Below are 13,759 nucleotides of genomic sequence, written 5' to 3' on the forward strand. Positions count from 1 at the left end.
GCGGCGTCGGCGCGACCGCGGGAGACAGGGAGAAAACAGGGACGGAAGGCACTCCCTGACGAGATGGGTGGAGCACCACGTTACCGACGCTCCGCACCCAGCCGGGCCCGCGTTCCCTTGTCCTTCGCCTCTTAACGCTTAAACACCGCCGCCTCCCACCCCCCCCCCCGAAGGCCACGAAAACCCTCCTTACCCAGCTCGCCACGGAGCACAGCCCCAGGACGTTCCCCATCTCCGCGGCGCCGACGGACAGGGAGCCGACCGCGACAAGATGGAGACACCACCTCTCTCCACCCAGTCGGGCCTTATTTACTATCTGCGAGCCACTTCCGGCGCAGAGCCCTCCCCGCCCCTCAGCTTTGCGTCACTTCCGTTGAGGCCTGCGTTCGGGTGTGGCGGGCGGGCGCGCCGGGAGGGTGTCGAGTAGAGATTGCGCATGCGCGTTCTTGCAGCTCGAGGCCGCGGTCCTCAGAGCGGGATGCAGGTGAGAAGCCTCTCACCTTCGCTTGATGTTTCTGAGCGGAGGCTGGCGGGTGATTTTGTCCGCCGGCCGTTAGGAGAGTTTCTCGCTACTTTTGGAGGAATGCCTTCTCTCCCAGGACCGTCCGTTCATCCAAAAACTTCTCGTTTTTTAACACTTTTGCGTCTTCCGTGCCCAGCTTACCTGCTCAGGTGCTTCCTGCAGCCTGCAGCTGGGGGCAGGTTTCCGTTCGGGTCCGCCTAGTGCCGCCTGTCACTTCTTGGTTGTGGACGACGCCTTTTAGTGTCTTGTCCCATGAAGATGTTCCGGGAAGTCGACGTGGTCAGCAAATGTGACCACAGGTGAAAAGACACCTAACACGGATCCTAGGAACGCAGACCTCGCATTGATCTGTATTGAAGGTCGGGAGCTGTTCAGGAGACGTTCGGAAATCCTTGCAGGTTAAGTGAGGATCTTTGCATCACCTCCGGGGGATGTACGCGAAGTTGCGCTCAGCGGGGATCAAAGAATTGCATTTCCCAGGGTGCGCAGCCTGAAGTAGAATCCCAAGCAGTGTTCGGATTTCAGGAGGTTGACAGGATTTTCATGGGGGGGAAAAAGAGGAAGATGGGGGTAAATCGTTTAACAGGAGAGTTCAGGGCAGCCCTGGGGGGCTCAGGGGCTGAGCACTTGCCTTGGGCCCAGGTGTGACCCCGGGGTCCCGGGATCGAGTTCCACGTCGGGCTCCCTGCGTGGAGCCTGCTTCTCCCTCTGTGTCTCTCATGAATAAATAAATAACCTCTTTAAGAAAAAAAAAAAAAAAAGATGGGCAGCTCCTCAGACCCTTTCTTTTTTTTTTTCTTTTTTTAAATTTATTTATGATACAGAGAGAGAGAAAGAGAGAGAGAGAGGCAGAGACACAGGCAGAGGGAGAAGCAGGCTCCATGCACCGGGAGCCCGACGTGGGACTCGATCCCGGGTCTCCAGGATCGCGCCCTGGGCCAAAGGCAGGCGCCAAACCGCTGCGCCACCCAGGGATCCCCTCCTCAAACCCTTTCTAAAAATAATAATAATAAAAAAATAAGGCACCTTCCCCTCAAATGGCTGCTCTGGCTCCGTTTTAAAATGGTGCTACCGAAGTCTTTTTAACAAAGATACACGATTGAAGTGGATATCCAAAGAAAAATGTTGTAGAGTTAGAAGAGTCCTTAATACAGATCAAAAAAATTTAACACTGGAAAAATTACCAAGTGGAGATAAGCTATCAGCTTAGTCTTTAACTTCTCTTTGATTGTTGATGTCATTTAGGCCCACCCCTCCTTTCAGGGTCTGCGTTTCAAATTCTGCTTTCAACATAAATTGTGAAAATACCTTTATTAAGGTACTTGACTTCGCAGAATCTCAGAATCCTTATTAGTAATATATCAACTTTTAAGAGTTGAGAGGATCAAATAATATCCGTGGTCTTAGGATCCCTGGGTGGTGCAGTGGTTTGGCCCCTGCCTTTGGCCCAGGGCGCGATCCTGGAGACCCGGGATTGAATCCCACGTCGGACTCCCGGTGCATGGAGCCTGCTTCTCCCTCTGCCTGTGTCTCTGCCTCTCTCTCTCTCTCTCTCTCTCTCTCTCTCTCTCTCTGTGACTATCATAAATAAATTAAAAAAAATAAAAAAAATATCCGTGGTCTTATCCGTTGTAGCACCATGTGAGCTCAGGGTAGACTATCAAAACAAACTTATATCCCCCAAAATCAATTGTCTTAAAGGACGAATAAAATTTATGCATAGTTTATATTGTATCATACAAGGACAGAAAGCATCTATGAAAAGTATTTTATGACTTTAATCCTAAAATAATTAAATTCTAAATGTAGTAAGCCAGGAACACACAAAATAACCTGTAGGGGTCAGTATAAACTTAGAATTGGAAGAGACCCTATCCTGATTAAAGACCTGCTTTTGTCAATTAATCTATAAAAATCAAAATATGATAAAGGTACAGACACTCTCCTGATTTATTGCCTTAGTATAAACTAGCCTGTGAACAATTTTCTTTCCACACAGGTTCTTTTTTTTCTCCCACCAAAAGTAAGCCAGTAATTCCCGTAACAACCAGATATGTCTATACCAGTGAAATAGATGAATACAAAAGTATATTTACTTCAGGCAGAGCATATATAAATTTAGGGGAAAAAAAGCAAATATTCATGTAAATAATGAAGTGAGTAGAGAATTCAAATGTTTCTAGTGTTTAAGATACTATTTTATAATCATTTAGAGTGACTACCTAAAGAAATGCTAATGAAATTTCTAAAACATTTTGCTTCTCAAGGGCAATCAGCTAAAAAAATATGTTAAGAATTTATTGACCTCACATAGTAGTTGATGAAATATAATGTTATCATATATTGAAGAACTATTAAAATCAAGGATTCATTCACCATAAAATGTTATTATGCTGTAGAAAGGAGCCAACTATTTCTATTTAGGCATTTATCAGATTTCTGAATTTTTATCAAACACGTTATTAGGGCAATGTTTAAATCATCACTTTCCAAAAAAAGATGATGTGAGCGATGTTTATAATTTAAAATTTTCTAGTAACCACATTAAAAGGAAAAAGAGGGGATCCCTGGGTGGCTCAGTGGTTTAGCGCCTGCTTTCAGCCCAGGGACTGATCCTGGGGTCCTGGGATCGAGTCCCTGCATGGAGCCCGCTTCTCCCTCTGCCTGTGTCTCTGCCTCTCCTTCTCTCTCTCTCTGTTTCTCATGAATAAATAAATAAAATCTTTAAAAATACATAAAATAAAAATAAAAAGATACAGAAAAAAATAATTTTAACAATACTTTGATACATTTAATTTAACCCAATATCATTTCGACATGACATTAATATAAAAATGATTAATGAGGGCAGCCCCGGTGGCGCAGCGATTTAGTGCCCCTGCAGCCCAGGGCGTGATCCTGGAGACCCTAGATCGAGTCCCACGTCAGGCTCTCTGTATGATGCCTGCTTCTCTCTCTGCCTGTGTCTCTGCCTCTCTCTCTCTCTCTCTCTGTTTCTATGAATAAATAAATTAAAAAAAATCTAAAAAAATGATTAATGAAATGTTTTACATTATTTTTCATGTTAAGTTTTCTAAATCTGGTTTGTATTATACAATTACAGTGAATCTCAATTCGGACTAGCCACGTTAAAAGAACTGACTAGCCCCCAAATTGAACAATGTATATCTAAGTATTGAGGGAAAAAAATGAAGCGATTAACCAGAAGACCCAGTAGAAAAGAAACATACTTTTCTTTGTATAAATTATTTAGGTATTTCAGGATAAAGTGATTTTGAGCTTGCATATTTACATCAGACATTGAATTGAGTTCATCTAATTTATTTTTGTATAAAAATCAAATCTGATAGACTGTAAGAAGGATGAATATTAAATTCTTAAAATTTTTTAGGCTAATGCTTTGATTTGGGCATAGACAGACACTGCACCACACTGTTCAGCAATCCCAAATGTTCGTCTTTAGTAAGAGAGAAAAACATAAGGAGTTGGCTAATACACAAGAATTATGCTTTATTTATTTATTTTTTAAAAGATTTATTTATTTATTTATTTATTTATTTATTTATTTATTTATTTATTTATTTAATGATCGACATAGAGAGAGAGAGAGAGGCAGAGACACAGGCAGAGGGAGAAGTAGGCTCCATGTCGGGAGCCTGACATGGGACTCGATCCCGGGACTCCAGGATCACGCCCTGGGCCGAAGGCAGGTGCTAAACCACTGAGCCACCCAGGGATCCCCAGGAATTATGCTTTAAAAGGATGTCTCACATCAAATGGATCCCAGAAGATGGACTTTTCCCATTGAATCTCCATATAGAAACACCGTTTAATTAAATGTCAATAGAGGAAAGTGTTTAGAGACATGCTGAGGTAAGGATGCCTATGCATAAATGCTACCTCCCCCCCCCCCCGCCCCAAATTAACTGTGTGACCTTGGGCCAATTTTATTTTTTGTGCTTCAGATTCCTCAACTTTAAGACGGGAGAGTACCAGTACCTTTTTCATAAAGTTGCTGTGTGGATTAAATGAAAACAAGTGAAGTGCATAGAATGGTGTCAGGCTCATGGTAAGTGCTCAATAAATATTAGTTGCTACTTCTAGATATCTGGATTACTTTTTCCTTTAATACCGTCCCCCAACCCCCATAGTTTCTTAATCTTTGAAACCCTGTGTCTGGCTCTCAGTCAAATGTTTCCATCTGATTTTCTCCTCAATAAAATTGAAGGCAGAATAGGGTAGGGGCTTCAGGCCTTGCTAAGTAAATAACCAGTAGACAAAACAGGCCCTTTGTATAATTCTTATTACCTGTTAACCTTAAAAATACAACTGCCAGTCATTTTGTCAGCAGAAGGTGGGTTCATTTAGGAATAGGAGAGAATGGCAATCCAGGACAAGCAAGCTGCAGCAAAACCATGGGCAGTTATGGAGAACAAAGGGGAGGAGTGTGTTATCAGTAGGGGAAAGTGGGGAGTTGGGAGGGACTGTTATAAACTAAAAAGTCCACTGACGTTAACTGGGAATTTGATTACAGCGGCTTTTCATTGGCTAGGCTGTTTCCAGGGAAAGAAGAAATCTTCCTTCCTCTGGCTGGGATGGTAAAGTAGTAAGAACTTGCAGGGTCCATCTGTTCTTGTTGGGTGTGCAGTTGGTAACTGGTGCTAGGTCTAAGAGCTCCCCCTGTTGGCCTCCCAACCTCATCCTAAATGAGGTTTGTTTTTTGTTGTTAAATTTTTGCTGTGACTTTACTAAAGTACGACTCCCATGCATTGTTTTGTTAAGAAAATGTTTGTTGGTTTCTTTTTAAAATCTTACCAAAGACCCCGTGTCAGGAGGAGATGAGAATTTGTAGTATTTAGAACCTATCCTGGATGCAGAGCAGTTATAGGATTGGCTGATTTAAGCACTTAAGCATGATAATTTTGAAAGAAAGAGGAATTCTCTGCACCCTCCTGACACCCTTCCAAGCATCTCTTTTTCACAAGGAGGAAAGCATTTTCCAGAGTCCCCCCCACCCCCACCTGCCACCTGCCATCAGATTCTGCTTCAACCTCAAGATCAGAATTGTCTTATATGTCTTTGCTTTAAACGATTCTTGAAAAAGGGAGTGTAGATACACCATGATAGGTATACTCATCAGTAAACCCTACATAGGGCCCAAAGAACATAGCCTTGGTTGAGACCCAAACAAAACTGAAGTTCTGTTACCAAGCCACCTCAAGTCTAGAAGCTAGCTGCTTCATTCTCAAGCAAACTTTTAAAATTCTTTTCTCTTAAAGGTTATTTATTTATTATTTATTATTTATTTTTATTATTTATTTTTATTTCATTTTTATTTATTTAGTATTCATTATTATTACTTATTTATTTATTTATTTGAGACACACACACACACACACACACACACACCACACAGAGGCAGAGACACAGGCAGAGGGAGAAGCAGGCTTCATACAGGGAGCCCGACGTGGGACTCTATCGCGGGTTCCCGGGATCACACCCTGGGCTGAAGGTAGCGCTAAACCACTGAGCCACCCAGGCTGCCCTCAAGCAAACTTCTAAAATTCAGTGTATTACTTTTCAATAATAAAAAATGTCATTTTCTATAAATAAATAGAAAATGTGAATTTTTACTCACAATAATTAGGAACTTAAGTCAGTAAGACAGTAAATTTCTTTTTTTTTCTTTTAAGATATTATTTATTTACTTATTTAGAGAAAGCAGAGGGGAGGGACAAAGGGAGAGGAAGAAAGAGAATCTCAAGCTGACTCTGCCCTGAGCTCAAGCCCAATGCAGGGCTTGATCCCAGGATCCTGAGATCATGACCTGGGGTGAAATCAAGATGCTTAACCAACTGAGCCAAGCAGGATACTAATTTTCTGTAAATACCTACCCATCTTCTTTTCTAGGAAATAGAATTCTTTTGAGAGCCAAAGCTTACTTGCTCTAATCTCATTTTTTATAGAAATTGCTGCTAGATCTGCAAGTCTTTTATATGACATTGTGCACATTGACTAGTTGTTAATAATTTTTAATTTTGAGAAGCTCTTTATTGGCAAATAATATTGTGTGAATATATTTATATATTTGCATAAATATAAATATATAGAAAAATTCTATTTTAATAATGAAAATATTTAAAGCAATAGATTTTCCCTGAATAACATTTTCCATTTCTTGTAGATACAGTATGAAAAGTCCTCCATTTCATTGTATTATATAAAAGTTATGATTTCCTTTAAAATTCCCTTTTTGATATGAATGTTTTCAGCAGTGATGGTATTTCTTAATTTCCAAATAGAAGAGACTTTTCTAAAATCATTGGCTTATGACTTTTCTAATGTCATTGGCTTATGTTATTGGTTTATTTTATTATCAGTTTGTGACCAAGCATCTGATTGGTTTTTCTAAATGTTATGCTGACATAAAAAGGAAAAACCATATTATCTTTTAGAGAAACTTAAAGACCCATAAATCTATTAAATTACGGTTATTACTTCTATTATTTAATTCCTTTGTCCTTATTTTTTATTTGCTAGATAAATCCAGTTGTAAGCAGGGTCTATTGAATCTCCCACCATAATTAAGTTTTTAACTCACTTTGTCTTGCATTTCTCATGGTATTTACTTTGTTTTTAGTTATTTCTTTGATGTATTCAAGTTACGATTATGTTAGCTTTCTCAATTATAACTTTTATTAACACTGAATCCTTCTTCATTCTACTGTGTTGTACCTTAATATTCACCTTCCCTGGTATTTATATAACTATTCCTACTTTCTCATGATTTGCTTTACATGATATCATTTGCTGTTATAACTGAAGCAATCAGCATTGTTACACTTCTCTCATCCTCTTGTCTCAGCTTTTGTTATTTTGCTATTTCTAAGGCATGAGGGCATTTATGTTCTCTTCTGACCCCCTCAGCTGTGTGTTTATTTTGATATTAGTTCTATCGTAAAATATAGTCAGTGTTCACTTCCAATATTTTGCTGTAGTTTCTTAAGTTATCTTTTAGTTAACGAGGTTCTGTTTTGTGGATTCCCCAAAAAAGGACTCAAGAAAACAAGATTCCTTGAGTTCTTGCTTCTTTAATTTTTTTTTTTTGCCTGTGTATACTAGATTGCCAAGAAATAAAATTACTAGATCACCTCTCTTTGTAAGGAATTTTTTTAGATCATCTCTCTTTGTAAGGGATTTTTTTTTTAGGTGTGTATCATCAATTGTCTTTTTTTTTTTTTTTTTTAGTTAAGTGTTTCTGTCTCTACAGAAGTCTGAACTCAGTCTGATATTTTTCCTCTTATGAGTAACCTAATCTTTTCAACCATCATATCCATAACTTCATTAGAATACCTTGGTATTGAACATTCTGAGTCAAGTTTCTCTGGAGCATGGGGAACCCTTTCAAAGGTAAATTCAGATTTAATTTTTTCAAAAAAGTTGTCTTGAATTAGAATCTCAAATTATTTGCTTATTTCCATTATTTTATTTTTCTTCTATAGGAACATCAATGATTTATAGATTGGCTCTCTTGACTGTCTTCCATACATACTATCTTCTTCCTAACCTTTTTAAACTCTTTTATGTTGTTCATCTTCTCTCACTTACTTTCTCACCTCTGCTACTAACATTTCTTTCTTCCTATTATTTCCTCATTCCTTCTCCGAGTTCTTTTATCTATCTTTGCTTTGATCTATTGCTTCATAGAAGTCAGTTTGCTTCTTTAAGGTTGTGGTTGACTATTTTATTCTTTGTGGTATTGTTTTTCTGGTTTATGATCATCATTGGCTACTTCTTTTTCTTCTCTTTTTCTCTTCATGCATGATAATATTCTTATATAGATCCTATGCTTATAATATTTTAATTTCTCATCTTTAAATGAGTTTTGTTCTGGACTTGGTAAATAAAGGAGATTCATGTGGAGAAATGGCCAGCACCATGTTCCACCCTATCTAAAATTTTCTTTTGACCTAATATTTTTCTGGGAGGAGAGCAGGAGGGATGTTATTTATATTTTATTTCTCCTTAGTGGAAATTGTTCCTATCCCCTATTGCCCCGTAACATTTCTTTTTTAATTTTCTTCTGTTTTCTTTTTTCTTTAGCTACTATTTTTTTTTTTTAACTTTAGCTACTACTGTCTTCATATACGAATTTATTTTCATGATCTCCAGATCAGACCCTCTGGTTTTCATACCCAAACCCGGCCCAGAGAAACATTATAACCATTGTCTACTATTGGTTTTCAACATTGCAAATAAGGAAGTTAGTTTTTCACATAAAAGTGTGCCCTCTTCCAATGAGAATTGGATTTTGCTGGTTCTTTTGGAGATCTACAGCCAAGGCATCCTCCCTGCTTCCTCTTGAATATATCCCCATCTCTTCTACAGTAATTTTTGTCAACCTTTTCTTCAGTTTCACCTAGGACTCAGCTGTCCCAAGATTTTGCTTTGAAAATGAGATTGTATTTTGTTTTTCTTCCTCCTCATTCTATTTGGATGACTTCCAGGAATAGAATAAGTAAAATGCCAACTTCCATCTTGGAACTGGAAGTTCCACTGTTGTGACTTGCATTTTATTTTATGCTTACGTCACTCCACACTGCTTGGAGTTTACCCAACATGCAGTGAACTTTTTTATCCTTCTGTCTTTGCTTTGGTATGTATTTCTACCTGAAATATTCCCAGCCCCATTTCTCATAAATGCTTTTATCTAGCTGATACCAATTTATCAGCTAATCCTCAGGTGCAACTCCTACAAATCTCCCTAACAGCCTCTCCTTTCCTTGGCTAATTTCTAACATTAAGTATGATGATTTATCTACTCTCTATGTGGCCTGAGCAGTTTTGCATGCCTACATTTATCTTATTGTTACCTGCATTACTTGCTATTCTGTTGTGTTTTTATCTCCCATCCATACTAGGCTTCCTGAGAACAGTGGCTGTTTTAGGCATTTTTGTATCCTCAGGCTAAAAAGAAATGTTAGGCCTGCAATAAGCAATTAATAAACCTAGTTGAATGAGTAAATACACAGGGTATTTGGAGAGAAAACTCTCAAAATATGTGATCAGTAACATTCATGAGCATGAAAGAGTGTATTCATTTAGAATTTAGTTTTTTTTTAAGATTTTATTTATTCATGAGAGGCATACAGAGGGGGAGACAGGGAGAAGCAAGCTCCCCTTGGGGAGCTCAATGTGGGACTCAATCCCGATCCCCCATATCCTGGGATCACACCTTGAGCCAAAGGTAGACACTCAAACACTGAGCCACCCAGGCATCCCTAGAATTTAGTTTTTAAAACATTTATAAATAATTACATTTATAGATATAACTATAAAAATTAGCAATTCAGCTCAGGCAATATCGTTTTGTGTGAATGAGATTACAGTGAGTCAATCTATTCATTTCTCAGAGATTTCCATAGCAAGTTTGCTATTCAAGTGGAAATGTAATTTTTGTTTCTTCTAGTAACCCACAATCCACCTGCGATCTGTCAGCAAGTAATGCTATTTCTGTTTTTAGCATCCTCATCAGTAATAATTATTGCAATTGCATCTTAGCTGACGATTCTCATTCTGCAGTGTAAGAGAAACATTCTATTATTCTTTCTGCAATATATAACTGGAAAAGTTAGCCTTTTAGTAATATAAAAAAGTATTACTTTCATGTAATCTAACATCAGATATCTTAATGTCAAGTTTAAGGGTATATTACTTCACCTTTAACTCCTTAGGAAATATATGCCTGACATTTAGCAATATAAACCTAACATATGTCTTTCTCGGTTATGCATGAACATAACCGCACTGAACTTGTTTTTTTTTTTTTAAGATTTTATTTATTTATTCATGAGAGACACAGAGAGAGAGAGAGAGGCAGACGCACAGGCAGAGGGAGAAGCCGGCTCCATGCAGGGAGCCTGACGTGGGACTCCATCCCGGGACTACAGGATCACACCCTGGACCAAAGGCAGGCGCTAAAGCACTGAGCAACCCAGGGAGCCCCTGAACTTGGTTTTTAAACTATTCTATAAGACTTTTTAAAAAAAGATTTTATTTATTTACTTGAGAGAGAGAGAGAGAGAGAGAGAGAGAGCACAAACAGGGAGGGCAGCAAGCAGAGGGAGAGGGAGAAGCAGGCTCCCCGAGGAGCAAGGAGCCCAAAGGGCTGGATCCCAGGACTCCAGGATCACGACCTGCACCAAAGGCAGACGCTTAACCAACTGAACCACCCAGGTGCCCCTATAAATGAAGACACATATGAAAGAACATCATATAATATTTTTTTCTTTTCTGTTTTGAAGAGAAGGTAGTACTAAATAGACTATATACTATAAACAGTAACTATAAAAGAGCACATTTTATTGTTCAACCACCCCCCCATATAATAAAATAATTTAAATTCATATTTATTGTTAGGAATAATCAAAATTATGTTGTATGATAATTAGTTATAAGTGACAATTTCTAATCTATTCACAGATACTTTCTCTATTTGTGTGGTTATGAATAGAAGGTAAATCTGTGAGTGTTTTATATTATGTTTGATTAAGTATACCTGGTGTCCACATAGGAGTATCAGTATATATGCTAGAGAATATATTTCTAGCTCTCATTTCTAGAAAAAGGTTCAACAAAGAAATGAGTTAAAGCTTCTACTATGACATAAAATCTATACCTTTATTAAACTGCCCCAACAATTTATTGTTATTTTTAAACAATGCCAGCTCTGCTATCCCTCAAGGAGCCTTGGTTAAATAAACTGCTTAACCTCATGTTGTTCAAATATCTTTATCATGTTTGTTCAAATATACAATTTGTGTATGGTGTGAGTTGGTAGTTTTGGTACAATTCTGAGAGGGAGAAGGAGACAGTGACAAATATGTCATGAAATTCCCAGAAGTGAAACAAATGGAAAACGTTAGAGATGGGATACAGTCATCAAGAATAAACAAAGGCCACTACATTTATCATGAAATTCAAGTAATCATTCAAATCTGTAATATTGTAGACTTAGAAAATTGTCATCAAGGTTCAAAATAAAATTTAAGGAAACTGTGAGCACTTTGGTAGAAGTCTTCAGTAGTAAAATTGCTACTACTTTGGTATCCTTCATGTGTATATATTATCTTGCTTAGTCATGAGGAAATCTAGTGATGGTTGAGAGTTCAGTATCTTTGGCAAATTACTTAAACAGTTTTGCCTTAGTTCTCTCATCTGTGAAATTGGGATAATTATAGTATCTACTTTTTTTCTTCTAGTTTTACTGAGAAATAATTGACATACATCACTATACAAGTTTAAGACCTACAGCATGATGATTTGATTTACATATATTGTGAAACGATTACCATAATAGGTTCAGCTGACATCCATCATCTCATTTAGGTACAGTATAAAGGAAAGAAATAAGAAAAAAAAATTCTCTTTTTGTTGAGAACTCTTAGAATTTACTCTCTTAACAACATTCCTACATATCATACAGCAGTGTTAGCCACAGTCATCATGTTGTACATCACACCTGTAGTACTTATTTATAATTGGAAGTCTGTACCTTTTGACTGGCTTCTTCCAATTCCTCCTCCCCCAACCCTTTGCCTCTGGTAACTGCAAGTCAGATCTCATAGAAACTCTATGAGTTTGGTGTGGTGGAGTTATTTTGGGTTTTTTTAGGTTCCATGTAAGTAAAAACGTACAGTATTCGTTTTTCTCTGTTTTATGTCTATTAGCATAATGCCTTCAAGATCCAAGCTTTGTTGCTTATGTTATGGATGTCATATCCAAAATATCATTACCAAGACCCATCTCAAGAAGATTTATTCCTATGTTTTCTTCTAGTAATTTCATGCTGTTAGGTTTTGCATTTAAGTCTTTAATTCATATCAAGTTCATTTTTGTGAATAGTATAAGATAGAATCTAGTTTCAGTTTTTTTTACATGGAATATCCAGTTATTCCAGAAAAATTTATTGAAAAGACTATGTTTTCTCTATTGAATATTCTTGGCTTCCTTGTCAAATATTAGTTGGCCACATATGCTTGGGTTTTATTTCTGTGTTCTCAGTTCTGTTCCATTTGATATGTCTATTTTTATGACATAACTATACTGGTTTAATTACAATAGCTTTAGTATAGCTTGAAATCAGGAAGTATGATGCCTCCTGCTTTGTTCATCTTTCTCTGGACTTCTTTGGCTATTCAGGATCTTTTGAGATTCCACATAATTTTAAAAGTGTTTTTTTTTTTCTAATTCTGTAAAAAAATGCCATTGGAGTCTTGATAGTTATTACATTGAATCTATAGATGGCTCTCGGTAGAACTGACCTTTTAACAATATTAATGCTTCCGATTCATGAACATAGCATAGCTTTCCATTTATTTGTCTTCTATTTCTTTCACCAATATCTCTTGTAGTTTTCAGAGTAGAGATCCTTCACCTCCTTGATTAAATTTGTTTCTAAGTATTGTTTTTGATGTTATTGCAAGTGGGATTAGTTTCTTCTTTTTCTTAAAATTTGTTGTTAGTGTTTAGAACTTCTACTTAATTTTGTATGCTAGTTATGTATCTTTCAACATTACTGTATTCGTTGATTAGATCTAACAGGTTTTTGGTTGTGCCTTCTGGATTTTCCATATATAAAATTTACAAGTAGAGACAATTTTACTTCTTCCTTTCCAATTCTGATAAGTTTTATTTCTTTTTCATGCCTGATTGCTCTAGCTAGGACTTCTAGTACTATATTGAGTAGGAATGGTGAGAGTGGTCACCCTTGTCTTATTCCTTATCTTAGAAGAAAAGTTTTTAACCTTTCACTGTTGAGTATGATTTTTAACTGTCAGCTTGTCATATATGAACCATTGTTATATTGTAATATCTTCCCTCTGTGCTTAATTTGTGGTGAGATTACTTTTTTATCATGAATGGATGTTAAATTTTGTCAAATGCTTTTTTGGTATCTATTGTGATAATTATATGATTCTTTTCTTTCATTCCATCAATGTGATATGTCACATTGATTGATTTGCATATGGTGAACCATCCTTGTGCCCCAGAGATAAATCCCATCTGATCATGGAAAATGATCTTTTTAATGTGTTGCCGCATTGTTTGTTAGCATTTTTTTTTTTTTGAAAATGTTGTATTTATGTCTCTCAGGTATCTTGGCCTTTAATTTTCTAGTAGTATCCTTTGCTGGTTTTAGAATCATTATAATGCTGGCCTCATAAAATGAGTTGG

The 13,759-nt window shown here is 37.3% G+C and overlaps 2 protein-coding genes across 7 annotated transcripts in view; one reads left to right on the top strand and one right to left on the bottom strand.

Moving 5' to 3' along the window:
• SERINC1 (serine incorporator 1) overlaps positions 1-328 on the bottom strand; it is a 33,434-nt gene extending 33,106 nt beyond the window's left edge. Inside the window, exon 1 of one of the 2 annotated variants that reach the window (XM_055309731.1) lies at positions 194-328. In XM_055309731.1, coding sequence (XP_055165706.1) covers positions 194-232 — 39 coding nt within the window. In that variant the 5' untranslated portion in view covers positions 233-328. The remainder of the gene's footprint in view (positions 1-193) is intronic. The other variant, XM_055309732.1, reaches the window with a different exon arrangement.
• Positions 329-482: 154 nt separating this feature from the next.
• Positions 483-13,759, top strand: part of PKIB (cAMP-dependent protein kinase inhibitor beta) — a 201,764-nt gene continuing 188,487 nt past the window's right edge. For 2 of the 5 annotated variants that reach the window (XM_055311718.1, XM_055311722.1), the window contains exons 1-2: positions 483-921; positions 4,489-4,592. The gene's annotated coding sequence lies outside the window, so the exon portion shown is untranslated. Of the gene's footprint in view, positions 927-4,201; positions 4,397-4,488; positions 4,593-7,771; positions 7,934-13,759 lie in introns of those variants that run through there. The other 3 variants (XM_055311721.1, XM_055311720.1, XM_055311719.1) reach the window with 3 other exon arrangements.

This window comes from Nyctereutes procyonoides, unplaced genomic scaffold (assembly GCF_905146905.1).
Source record: "Nyctereutes procyonoides isolate TBG_1078 unplaced genomic scaffold, NYPRO_anot_genome, whole genome shotgun sequence".
Lineage (NCBI taxonomy): Eukaryota > Metazoa > Chordata > Mammalia > Carnivora > Canidae > Nyctereutes > Nyctereutes procyonoides.